The sequence below is a fragment of the Leptidea sinapis genome, chromosome 8 (assembly GCF_905404315.1).
Source record: "Leptidea sinapis chromosome 8, ilLepSina1.1, whole genome shotgun sequence".
In the NCBI taxonomy this organism is placed as follows: Eukaryota; Metazoa; Arthropoda; class Insecta; order Lepidoptera; family Pieridae; genus Leptidea; species Leptidea sinapis.
In genome coordinates, this window is record NC_066272.1 from 11535382 (window position 1) to 11549298 (window position 13917).

Below are 13917 nucleotides of genomic sequence, written 5' to 3' on the forward strand. Positions count from 1 at the left end.
CGACAGAGCCATTTTTTTATAAAACATTTAAATTTATTTATAGATAATGCCTGAACAGTGGCTGGGACTTTATTATAGAAGTGTATACATTTACCCTTAAAGCTATTATGTATCTTATGAAGTCTACTAGAATAAGTTACAAGCAATCCCTTACTTCTAGTATTATAATAATGAAAATCACTATTTAGAGCAAAAAGGTGACGATTTTTGTGAACATATATTAAATTTTCATTGATGTACTGACAACGAACAGTCATAATATTTATTTCTTTAAATTTTTCTTTGAGAGGCTGTCGTTGACTGTTTGAGCGCCCTTCAGACCGAAACAGTAATGTTTACACATTACTACTTCACGGCAGAAATAGGCGCCGTCGTGGTACCCATAATCTAGCTGGCATCCGGTGCAAAGGAGCCTCCACTGGAAAAAAAATCTATAGTTTTGCAATATATGGGATCTGAGTATCGGTATAAGAAGTCTACTCGGTTATAAGGTCTTTGACTGTGCTATATAACCATTGCTCTTTTTGCGTGGCAGGAATTATTCGAACCGTAATTTGCTCAACCGATGAATGAGACACAATTAGAACGAGACACTCACTTCGTGCTGTGCGAGGACACATTGTTCACACTCATCATGTTCATGCGGCTCTCAATACTTTGCGTGGTGCACTTCATTTCGCTCACAAATTCTGTACTTTCAAAAGTACTGCAAACAATAACAAACAACAAGCATGAAGGAACAGAACACAGGTTATATAACGTTCGTGAATTAACTTTAATGTGTTTTACGGCCGATCCCAATATACTATCTACAGATAGAGATAAATTACTACCTACTACTGTCAGTAATTAGCTGTCAATAATTCAAATTCAAATATTTTTATTCAAAATAGGATTTATAATCACTTATTGAACGTCAAAATCTACCACCCATTCAAAAGAGACTGCCTCAGACGTGAGAAGAATGGGCGCAAGAAACTCTAATCTGAAGCTGTCCCAATATACCCGATAAGACATTCTTATCGCCTGATATTGGGACGCGCGAATTACAAATTCCATACAAACTTCTATCGCTGGTAAGCTATATGTCCTCCCATTGACAGACAGCGTGTACGGATAAGGTGATTTACCGTCGATAAGTTTCGATTTTCATCTCAAGTAGGCCACAACCGGAGATAGACAGAATATTGGGAACGGCCGATAAAATACCATTTCAATTGATTCCACGACACTTTTATGTCAAAATGAACTTTCTTGTGCTATTTCAAACGACAACTTAAAATCAATTGAAATGTACATATTAATATGCATCATCCACATTAACAGAAACAGTGCAAACATATCAAGATGAATCATTCGAGTTAATATAAACAAAATATCTGAAACTACCAAATGATGAGAGAAAGAAACACTAAGTTAATTATGCTCCCAAAGATTTACTATGTATGATCAAGATAGAAAAATAAATCAGTCCACATATTATTTTATCTTAGAAGTTAGGAACGGAATGTAACTTATTTTAATTTAAAAAAATAGTATTGGCATCTGTTTTTCACGAATCACTTTCTTAGCAAATATGTGCATAATTGGAGGTAATTTATAGCGAAAACACAATATGGGAGAGTTAAGATTGCATATTTTTAGTGCAACCCCTATATCGAAACACGTACTCTGTATTTGATTTGAATTCCTATGTTTAAGCACAAAGTTTGTGCTAAAATTTTATGCTAAAGGATATATTAAAAGACTTTACGACTGTTTAATTTTTACTTACTCATGGACTTAATGTTTAATAATATTTGATAATTTCGAATTGCCTGGCGATTGGACTTAATGTTCTTTACCATTATATAAATCGGATTTTTTCAAATCAGAATCTGTAAAAACATGAAAATCGTCAAAAATTGACTTAAGGTCGTTTACCTCTCTTACCTACAGAAATTAGGGCCTCACAACTACACGTTCACCGAATTTTACAAAAAAAAAATCCATTCTATTGAAACCACTGACAGCTTTTATAAAGACTAATTACTGGTTATATTATCACTGTACTGTATTATGAGCGTGTCAGCTTGATGTGTTAACAAGTGCTACCAACGTCATGAACTGCCATAAGATATCCCAATTAATAATTACATTTATTTAACTACTGTTAATATTTAAATACTATTTAATACAATTATCACTATGATTAGAAATAACTATAATTGCATATAATATTCAGATCTTAAGTTAACTTGATTCATGTAAGTTAGTTGACACTAAAGCAGTGCCAACTAACAGTTGGTAGCATCATCACGGTAGACGGTTGTGTCCTATATAAGCCAGAGCGCTAAGTTCGAGTTGTGAATACTTATTGTGAATTCTAAGGGGTAACGCCGCCCAAATTGTATTGGGTCAGTTAATATAATAATTATTATTATTAGTGGAAACTGTAAAATACAGATATTTCAATTTTAATTGCGTTTAAATTACCAACCCCTTATACAAGAGATACATAATATTAATGCTATGAGCGGATATAATCTGAACTCCTCCCATGACATTCAGTGATTTAAGAGTATTTTATATGACATCGAACAGTTTGTAAAAATAAGATAGGAGATTAACATGAAAATCCGGGTTATTAGATTAATATAACTTTATAATCAAGTCTACTTTGGAAGGTAATATTTTGTTCCTAACTTCGTATGGTATAAAATAATACATGAGAAATGTTTAAACACAAACATGATAATAACTTAAATAGAGTGTCCAACCTGTCTGTATGACTAGAGTAGTGATGCGAAGAGAAGGTAGATGTAAAACTGTGCTCCGTAGACATCTCTGAGTGTCCCACCGATACGAAACCAGATTCATTGGAGAAACTGTAAATAAATGTTTTTAAATGTTACGTCATCGCTTCATGTAGTTTTGAATAGTGCGAAATGTGATACAAAAAGTACAGCAGTTTAAAGGAATCTCATGATTTCTCGAATTGCAGATGTCCATAGGCAACTGTCTATAACTTTCAGAACCACTGGCCTGTTTGCCCTGTCTTACATTATATAATATATAAGTAGCTAGTGAAATTACTGGGCAAATGAGGCTTAACATCTTATGTCTCAAGGCGCTGACGAGCGCTGTTGTAGTGCCTCTCAGAATTTTTGGGTATTTCAAGAATACTAAGCGGCACTGCATTGTAATGGGAGGTGCGTATCAATTATCATCAGCTGAACGTCCTGCTCGTCTCGACTCTTATTTTCATTAAAAAAAATCAATTTTGTTAAAAAGCACCCTTACGGAATAGAATATCCGCATGAAAAGATAAGTCAAACGGTAAAAGGTCCAAACACATCAAACAGCACAGCCATTTTTGATTAGTTACGAACTATTATAAGCAGCGTAGGTGGAAACGAAGTAGGACTCAAATAGCCACGCCCACACACACACACAATGTCACACTCCATTCACATAACCTTTTTTGGTTTCGGTATTGTTTGTACATCACACAGCAAGTAATGTTTTAAAAATATATTCAGTGTAAAGTTTTTAATTTATTACATGTATAAGATATATTACATTAATTATATTAGTTTTTTTATATTAGACCTCCCTTATATACAAAAACAGGCAAACAGGCAAGAGGCTCACGGGATGGGAGTGGTGAGGCAACCCATGGACATCCACAACAACAGGTGTCAAGAGATGCAGGCAAGATTGAAGGCGTTTAAGATGAGATTATGCTCTTTTCTTTAAGGTCCCTAAGTCGTATCGGTTCGGGAAAACAGCAGGCGGTAATTGATTCCACAAAGTGGCTGTGCCTGCCAAAGAAATTTCTTGAAAAACGCGCGGTTGTGGAATACCAGACGTCAACGTGAAGCGGATGGTTTTTTGCTTTTTGACGTAAAGTTCGGAGGTGGAATTTAGCCGCTGGAATCAACACGAACAGCTCTTCTGTGCAATGTTTCTTAAATACTCACCGATTGTGGTTGGAGTGAGTGTGTGCATGACTCATGTGAGACTCGTGTGACCCCACCGATGTTCTCATCTCGCTCATGTTATTACAATTACATATTCCTGAAACATTGCAATATATTCCTTATTAACAACCAATACAGTGCCTATTTAGGAACCACACATGCTGCGCAAAAATGAATAATTATTGACATAATAAAATAGGCGCTAGAACAGCTTTTAAAATTTAAATTTAGAAATTCATATTTTGACTTATATGGATGAAAAACTGAACTGATTGTTGTTACCATTTAGTGTTCTATTTGAATATGTATATGAAAATAGAAATCACACTACTCCATGCCCCATATTAATTAAATAAATAAAAATTAATTACTAGTGGGAGGCTCTTTTGCACAGGATGCCGGCTGGATTATGGGTACCACAATTTAACATCTTACGTCTCAAGGAGACGAGCGCAATTGTAGTGCCACTCAGAAATTATGGGTTTTTCAAGACTCCTGAGCGGGACTGCATTGTAAAAGGCAGGGCGTATCAATCACCGTCAGCTGAACGTCCTGTTCGTCTCGTCCCTTATTGTCATAAAAGAGATCACGTACCGACTAGATCCGTGGTGGGCGGGGAGATGAACACCTCGTGGTTCATGAAGTCGTGCGTGCTCCGCTCCTCGTCGTTGGACACGTTCAGCATGGAGTCTTGCGAGCCGCTGCTGTGAGACTGTAGCGACAACCTGCAACACACACACACACTCTCACACTGTTGTATTATATGATTTATCTACACCCATGCTTTAAATCCTCTATTAAAGATTCTGAAACAGTTAGCTTATTGCCAACATTAAAACACCCAATGTTCTAATAACCATTATGGTGCTCCCACATTGCCGTTAGAAAATGTTTAATAACGTTAGTAAACATTTGTTAGCAAACATTTAATCACAAATAAATTTTCATGTTAGAAAATGTTTAGTAATGTTAGTAAAATGTGTTATCTTTTGTTTGTAAACATTTTATAAGGGTGATGGCGGGATAGGCGGTGCGGTGCGGTGGGGGTTAGAGTACGCAGGTCGCTGCGCGTGGTGTCTCGCTTGTCAGTTCCTTGTTATTTTCCATCAATGTAGGAGCACTTATAACATGTAACAGTTTCTAACAAAGTGCAACAATTGTTAACATTTGTTAGTAAATGTTTTGGTGTTATAAAATGTTTACAAACATTTTATAACGGCAATGTGGGAGCACCATTACATCATCCAAACGAGTGTTGTAATGTTGTACTGAATTTCATAACAACACTCCTATTTTTTTTTTCAATCCCTTCGTGCTCAAAGAGTTTTAACAGACAGCCACATTCTTATTGCTCAATGTGTGGTATCTGTATGAATTTAAAAAAAAAGAACATATTCGTTTACGCGCGTTCCACACAACCAGAACGTCGCGCGCCGTAAAAGAAAGTAGGTTATTCGAATCCCCGCCATCTTTCTTAGATATTTTTATTGTTTTGTTTACAAAAAATGAGCGATTCATTTTAAACGCTGCAAAAGAACATAATATTCAAGTGAATTTTAATTATTGCACTATACAAAATGTAAATTACTACTAAAATAAATAATTCTTTCATTAATACTTACTTTATTTGTATATAATCAGTATTGGATGATATAAGGTTACTACTAGGACTAGCTGTTTTAATGTTAGCAGTAAGCTAACTGTATCAGAATCTTTAAGAGGATTCATATTATGGGTGTAGATAAAGTCTTGTATGCAACTGTTGATAATTAGATATTAAAACACTCATGTGATACTATCCACATTAGTGTTTTAATACCCCTTATTACACAACAGTTGCATAAATAACTATTATATGTCTAGATAGACTGTGAAAACGTCGATAAAAACTGAGTTTAGAACTAACCTCTACTTTACGCAGACTAACATAAAGTGACATACAAATCGCGAGCATTTGCATTAGTTGTCTAGCAGAAACAAGCTCTATAATAGACGTATAAGTTATCTAAGTCTATAGGTTTCTATTAATTCGATTCCAGTCTCCTAGAGTACATACTGCATATGGTATGGTACATAAACAAAAGATTTTAAAATATAAAAGGAACGTTAATTAAACAAAAAAAAATATTTTATATGTAGCAAAAGGACCAAAATGTAGGAAATTCTATCTTTAAAAACTGCCAAACAAATTAATGTGAAATGTGACAACTATTTTTTTATTTTTTCTTAGTGATTTATGTTGATTTGAGAAAGCTGGCCCGGCTCTATTACGAAATACAAGGCAAGCCACATCCGCTGAATAATTTTGAGATTAGTATAGGAACAGTTTTTTATGTGTCAATAGTGATATTTTTTAAGTGTGGCGTCAAGCAAAAAACACTACGTTCACTTACACAAGTTCAAGTCATTGGAAGTAAAATTTAATACACTAAAGCCAACCCAGCGCCTCTTATTCCACGAAATCAATAAAAAGTACTAGACCTAGAATTTAATTAAAAATAACGCACCTGTCAATAGAGACTCCCAATAAGGAGTTGTCGTTTGCAGATTTGCGTTTCGGTGGTAAAGGTGGGGCCAACTCAATTTTCCTGCAATAAACATTAAATTTATTTTAAAGCCCTTTCAATTAAATGTTGTTGTTTTCAATTAAATTAAACTTTCAAAAAATAAATCAACTTTGGTATTAATATGCATAACGGATAGTATACTAATGGGAGGTGTTTTTTGCACAAGATGCCAGCTAGACTATAGGTACCAGAACGGCGCTTTTTTCTGCCATGAAGCAGTAATGAGTAAGCATTATTGTGTTTCGGTCTGAAGGACGACGTAATTAGTGAAATCACTGAGCATATGTAGCTTAAGATCTTATGTCTCAAGGTGACGAGCGCAGTAGGTCAATATCATCTTTTAAAATTAAATTATGAATGTATGTTATTTATAGTGTTTTTAACATAACAAATGAAAATTATCAAATTGTTATTAAAATTTGTTATTAACACATAAGAATTATTTATATTTTCAAAATTAAATTCACAGTTTTATTATGTGTGTCACGTGGCCGAAAACGCCGACCACCATGTTGTGACGTCACTATGGCAGAAACAATTTGTTATTAGCAACACACATTTTTATCTTTATAAAAATCAATAAGTTTTGCATTGCATTTTTGAAGTTTCTTTGTTTATGTTATTAAGATGTCACGATCATGGCGGCTCACTTTTTGGCGAAACTATTTATCGTTTAATTTTAAAACAAATTTTCTTAGTAATTGCACTAAGAGTAAATTAAAATACCAATCGACTATCGAATCTTTACCTTTATTTTAGAATATATCTAAAAATTCGAAGAAAAGCCTATAATTTTTTGTGTTCTCAAGAATCCTAATCGGCACTGTATTGTAATGGGGAGGATCTCGTTCCTTATTGTCATCCGGAAGACGTAGTGGACGTCTTGACAAAGGCCTCCCCCAAAAATCTCCACGACGACCGGTCCTGCGCTGCCATCCGCGTCATCCAACGTATTCCGGCGAACTTGACCAGATCGTCGGTCCATCTTGTGGGGGGCCTCCGCTCCTTATTGTCATAATTTAAAAAAAAAGTATATTACCTATTAGGTCTGGTGGGTTTTGGCGGCGGCGTATCCGGGGCATCCAGGATGGACTCTGAAGAATGCGAGGCTCGAACCCCACTCGCTTCACTGCCGGCCTCGCCCGTTAACAGTGACCGCTCCTTCGGTGTCAGCGGTATGTCTGAAAACAATATAACCTACAAATTAACATTATATTTTTATGGAATTAAAAATGGGCGTACGGGTCATTGATGTTAAGTGATCACAGTCGCCCGTACTAGCTTGCAACGTCAAAGGAATAAAAGGAACATTGCTTTTTAGGTACCCATGTCGTATCGACCTGGAACACTTGCTAATAGGTTGGTACATATGTAGAAGGTTTTTTGAAAACCACTGTGTGACAGACAAAAAAGGCTTTGAGACAATAATATTACATTGTTCTACATCGTTCGAAATTAAGGCACGAAAGTATCACAATTATTCAAAGGTAATAATTTAATATATTATAATCGGAAACAAATGTTTAAATACACATATAACAACATTCATCTATCTATATATATAAAAATGAATTGCTGTTCGTTAGTCTCGCTAAAACTGAAGAACGGCTGAACCGATTTGGCTAATTTTGGTCTTGAATTATTTGTGGAAGTTCAGAGAACGTTTAAAAGGTTGAAAAAATATGAAAATATGTACTCTGAATTAAATAAAACATCAATTTTGATTTTCCTATGATGTGTCCCCGTCGTTCAAATAAAAATAATAGTTTAAAATGAAAAACTAATTAGAATTTTTATATCTGTCTAATTTTCTCAGGAGGTAAAAATAAGCTTCCTTAAAACACGGTTAATAACACTTTTAAGTTTATTTTATACAAAAATTTTGGTCTTTTATTTATAGATTGAGGCAGTACTAAGTCTGCCGGGTCAGCTAGTGTTTTATAAAAATTTAACTCTTATTGAAGGACCTAATAATAGTTATTTATATAATGATATATATTTATGTATATAATTGTATGTATGATAATTGTTATCTAATTTTACTATAAAAATAATAAACAACAAATCACCCTTAGTTTCTCCCTAGGAGAGTGTATCAAGGTATATACTGACTTTCAATAGTCTAAGGCGAAGGCAAAGAAAGACGACATCGAGTGGTGGTGCCAATGTCACGTACAAAAATGCCAAGTGTCTAAATTATATTCGCCTGGAACACCATTGTTTTGTCATTAGTTAAAGAAAAGCGATTATATTGCCAATGTTTTGTTTTCCTAATGGGCATTTCTTAAAACGTATGGTATAATTCTGTATTGAATTAATACTTGTGTAAATAAATAGCTGTTATTAAAATTTTAACTTGAAATTTTGCCAAGTAGCTAAATCATCAGGTTAAAGGGCGACACTGCTAGTAGCTTTTGAAATTACTGGGCAAATGAGAATTAACATCTTATGTCTCAAGGTGACTAGCGTAACTGTAGTGCTGCTCATTAAGCTAATTATTGGGTTTTTCAATAATCCCGAGCAGTGCATTGTAATTGGTAGGGCGTATCAATTACCATCACCTGAAAGTCCTGCTCGTCTCGTCCCTTATTTTCATGAAAAAAAAATACTGTGTCGTTCAAGTATGATATATAAGGAATACCCGGCAATGAGTTCCTCTGCGTGGTCGCCCGGGGCGACACGAGTGCGGGGCGCGGCGACAGCGCGGGCCGCGTCATGTACTGCTGCGCGAGGCTCGACACCTCCTCCACTGCCGTACGGAGGCCCTTGACCACGCCCCCGACGTGCTCCGGAGACAAGGCCGACGATACGTCCTGCGATATATCCTCGGACGCCTCCTGCGCCGATATGTCGGACTCGGAGCGCGACCGCAGGCTCGCGACCGTCACCTCGTCACACAGTCGTATCAGCATCGCTAGCGCCGTGCACAGCCGCTTGACAGCGCTCGACAGCGGCGGCGACCTGCTGCAGTACGGCTTAATAGCTGGAATTAATTCATTCTTATCAGTTACTCATACAGATGCCAACCCTACCATAAAACTGCCAGCAATATTATAATATTGATTACTTGATGTGTTAATAAGCGCTACCAAAGTCATGAACTGCCATAAGACATTTGACATTATAAGTTCACGATATGTGATTGATTAGACTAGACATCCTTCATCCCCTTTATGACATTCTTCCACCGAAATTTCGACGTCCAGTAAACGTTGAATGTTTGTTAACGTCTGTGTTTAGTCCATATTGTATTTTTTTTATGTAAATATGTGAAATATATAATATTACACTGTAAATATGTAATGTAGTGTTTATTTTGTATAATACTGTGTTGTTCCAGGTTAGAAACTAACCATATAAAATAACGCTATACTCAAAAACCTGGCACTTATAAATTAAAAAATTAAATTCATACAAAATTTTAATTCATAACGTGTCTCTTCAATTCCACTCGACATTGGCGAAATAATTTGCGCCCGACTGGTGCAGCCACACGCCATATTACAAAAATTGAATTGAATTACGATTAGACATCCCAATTAATTATAACATTTATTTAACTACAACCTGTGGTTTTATATAATTAAATAATAAATAATATAATAATATTGACACACTTTTTACACAAATTATCTTGCCCCAAGTTAAGCATATGTTATGGGTTACAAGACAATGATATATTTAATACAATATACTTACTTAAACATACATAAATTCATATAAACATACATAAATACATTTAAACATCCATGACTCGCAAACAAACATCTATATTCGTCATATAAATGCTTGCACCTAACGGGATTCGAACCCGGGACCTCTAGCTTAGTAGGTAGGATCGCTAACCACTCGGCTATACATGTCGTCGTTTAGAAATAACTATAATAGCATATTATATTCAGATCATTGGTTAACTTGATTCGTGTAAGTTAGTTGGCACTACAGTAGTGCCAACTAACAATTGGTAGCATCATCACTATGACGGTCGTGCCCTATATAGGCCAGAGCGCTCAGTTCAAGAGAACGTGACATTTTGTGAATTCTAAGGGGTAACGCTGCTCAAATTGTATTAAATATTATTATAATTATTAGTGGAAACTAAAATACAGTTATTTCAATTTTAAGTGCGTTTAAATTACCAACCCCTTGTACACAATATATTATCCTACTGTGTATCAGCGGCCCAACTACTATACTTCTAAAAAATGTATATAGCAAGTGAAACTACTACATTTCAATAGCATCAAACTCAAACCAATGATATACAGTTCGAAATGTGCAGTATTAAAATAGCAAAAAATATTATTTTAAGAAATAAAGTACATATTTTAGAACCTACTATTTTTTTTAATCATTTCGTTATGTACTATATTTTTATGGGTAATAATAATTTTTGAACTACTATTTTAGACCGACAAAGAGTTATCAACCCTAATTAGTGACGCAGTCCACTACAGTACACCGGAACAGGTTCCGGTTTGGAAGTTGATGGTGGTGTTATCAAATGCTTGCGACACATTTCATCAAGTATTAAGCGATCGTATCTCATAAATCTACGACTTAGGGCCACTATTATGGGCAAATGACTTCGCTTAACATCAGGCGGACCATTTTTCCACTTAAATAGCTACTCCTTTAAAAAACTGCGCTGATACACGTATAGTCTCCGTGTATATGTTTAATTTAAAACAGCTAGTCACTGTTAATAACAGGAGATTCTTATGCACTATCTGTATGTATAGGGGAGAATATTAAAAGTTCTAGAAAATATCATGTGATAAGTATTATGCTAAGATAACTAATACGCCTATATAGAGTCGCATGCTGTAAGACAACAGGCCAGGTTTAATACTTTAGTGTGCGTGCATTACTTAAAATAGAGGCTAACTCTAAACTCAAATTTTTTGCGACGTTTTCACAACTGTCACAGTCTTTCTACACGTATAAATGATCTACGGCCGTTTTCAATAACCTATCTATCCTTAGTTTAACTTACGGATACATTGCTGTCACCGTTTAATGACAAGATCTTATCTATTCATAGTTATGTCCAGTATAGTACTATCTGTCAATAGGTTATTAAAATGTAAGCGTAAAAGGATAGATTTGTCTACGTCTAGTAAGTTAAACTAAGGATAGATAGGTTATTGAAAACGGCCGTTAAGGTATTATGTATTACCGACTAGGCATTTATTTTCTCAAAATTGACTCCTTTAGAATTCTTTTTGATGTCATTTCTAATAACTACTAGATACTACTACGGCTTCGGAAACAAATGGCGATCTGAGAGAGAAGAAGCGGCGCAAGAAACTCTCCCAGCATTCTTTTTTTGCGCTCTTTTCAATAAAAATATACAATTTTGTACAGTCATTTCTATCGCTATGAAATAATCACAATCTAGTCCCAGGCTGTCCGATCATTTAGATATTCAGCAGTGGAGTAATAGGATTTACGACAGGGCCATTTTTTTATAAAACATTTAAATTTATTTATAGACAATGCCTGAACAGTGGCTGGGACTTTATTATAGAAGTGTATACATTTACCCTTAAAGCTATTATGTATCTTTTGAAACCTACTAGAAATAGTACAAGCAATCCCTTATTTCTAGTGTTATAATAATGAAAATCACTATTAAGAGCAAAGACTAATTATGGAGATCAATGCTTTAAATTCAAACCTCACTATTAATAAATGCTAGAAAGCATACCCTTGTGTATGTTCGCGATAGATTCGAATACAATCGTCCCGTTATCCGGCAGCATTTCCAATTTCCGCTTCGTGATGACATCCGAGAAATGTTTCAGTCCGAATCTGACCTGTAAATTATTATAATCTATATATAAAATTCTCATGTCGCGGTGTTTGTAGTTACAACTCCTTCGAACGGCATAGTTCATATTGAGTAGGTCTGAGAATCGGGCAACATCTATTTTTCATCTCCCTAAATGTTAAAGGGGATCCACGCCAAGTTTTTTTTTAATTTTTTTGACATTTTTTTTTAAATTTGTTTGCTTATGAGTCAGCATTAAAAAATACATACAACTTCAAATTTCCACCCATCTACGATCAACAGTTACTTTTGTATCGCGATTTTAATATCGGCAATACAACTGCTGGGTCAGCTAGTAATCTATATTAAATTCAAGAATCAAATTTAAATATTTTTACTAAAAATAGATAGAGAAATAGATTTGAAAAAGTATGCCTTAGACCTGAGAAGAACGGGTGCAAGATACTCAGCGGGCTTTTTTTTTTTCATAAAAATATGGCTACAATAAAACTTATTATTTAATAGCCTGAGGGCGATCTCTCCATTCAAAATCTGTGGTCTCATTAAGAAAGTCGTTTATGTTATACAAATGTTTGGCGCCCGGACTGGGTTGGTTACCTCTCTTCTGTCATCCGTATCTATTCCATATAGCCCATAGTGTATAGAGGTCGCGGGTTCGAGTCCCACAAGGTTCATAAATTTTGTTTACAAAAAAAATTGTGTTATTATTATAATATTAATCCCAATAGTGCACTGTAAAAAAATTCTTAATATGCAAATATTGGGGTTGAGCAGGTTATCAAGGACTACAGGATGTAGATGAAGCCACAACCTGAGAGTTTTACACAGAAATGTCAAGAATTTATGAACGACGTATCGTTCACAAATCTCGAATGGTTTGCACAGTGGAAGAGCGCTCGCACGCGACAGGTTACGGGTTCGAGTCCCGCATCGTTCATAAATTTAGTTTACAAATTTATTTTGTGAGATTACTATAGTTTAGCCAATGAGTTTCAATCTCAAAACCACCAGAGGAATGTTAGGTACTTTTTATAATATAAAATTCGTATTCGTATCATCAAAAAAAAATTAGGATACGAGTATATATCGGGCGTCAGGAATTAACCCCCTTATTCATAATACTCTGCTAACTTAAAGCATTGCTAATTCGAACTCTGTCTTCTTCTATTGACCTAAGTCAGAATGAGAAAAAATACTCCTTAGCGGCTGTTTAAAGTTAGCGGACCATTATGAATGGGTAAGTTTCTAAAAAAGCTTATATTATCTATGAATATTGGTACAAGACTGAAGAAACAATAAACTAAAGAAAGTTATCATACAATTGGTATCGCTAAACGCAGGTTTAGCAAGTTGGACTGTTTTGTAACAACGACAATTGTTAGTGCTCACCTCTTTGACTAGCCGTTCGAGTTCCTTAGCGGGGGTGGTTTCATTATCCTCCGCTGCATTTGTTTTCGCCCCCATGTTCCGAAGTTTCGGACTAAGCGGGGAATGGGATCTGCAATTAAGAATAATTTATTACAAACAACTGAACTAATGTTAACAATTGTATATTACACTGGCCGTTCCCGCCTGCTTCGCTGGCCGAATTTAA

At 35.2% G+C, this 13917-nt stretch overlaps 1 protein-coding gene across 9 annotated transcripts in view; it reads right to left on the bottom strand.

Moving 5' to 3' along the window:
- The window catches only part of LOC126965650 (guanine nucleotide-releasing factor 2), an 89752-nt gene that overhangs the window by 38457 nt on the left and 37378 nt on the right, over nucleotides 1-13917 (bottom strand). For 7 of the 9 annotated variants that reach the window (XM_050809338.1, XM_050809333.1, XM_050809334.1 and 4 more), the window contains 9 exons: nucleotides 13713-13821; nucleotides 12240-12348; nucleotides 9171-9512; nucleotides 7569-7710; nucleotides 6470-6550; nucleotides 4557-4687; nucleotides 3963-4059; nucleotides 2760-2867; nucleotides 599-706 (listed from right to left, as the gene is read on the bottom strand). In XM_050809338.1, coding sequence (XP_050665295.1) covers nucleotides 599-706; nucleotides 2760-2867; nucleotides 3963-4059; nucleotides 4557-4687; nucleotides 6470-6550; nucleotides 7569-7710; nucleotides 9171-9512; nucleotides 12240-12348; nucleotides 13713-13821 — 1227 coding nt within the window. The remainder of the gene's footprint in view (nucleotides 1-598; nucleotides 707-2759; nucleotides 2868-3962; nucleotides 4060-4556; nucleotides 4688-6469; nucleotides 6551-7568; nucleotides 7711-9170; nucleotides 9513-12239; nucleotides 12349-13712; nucleotides 13822-13917) is intronic. The other 2 variants (XM_050809337.1, XM_050809336.1) reach the window with 1 other exon arrangement.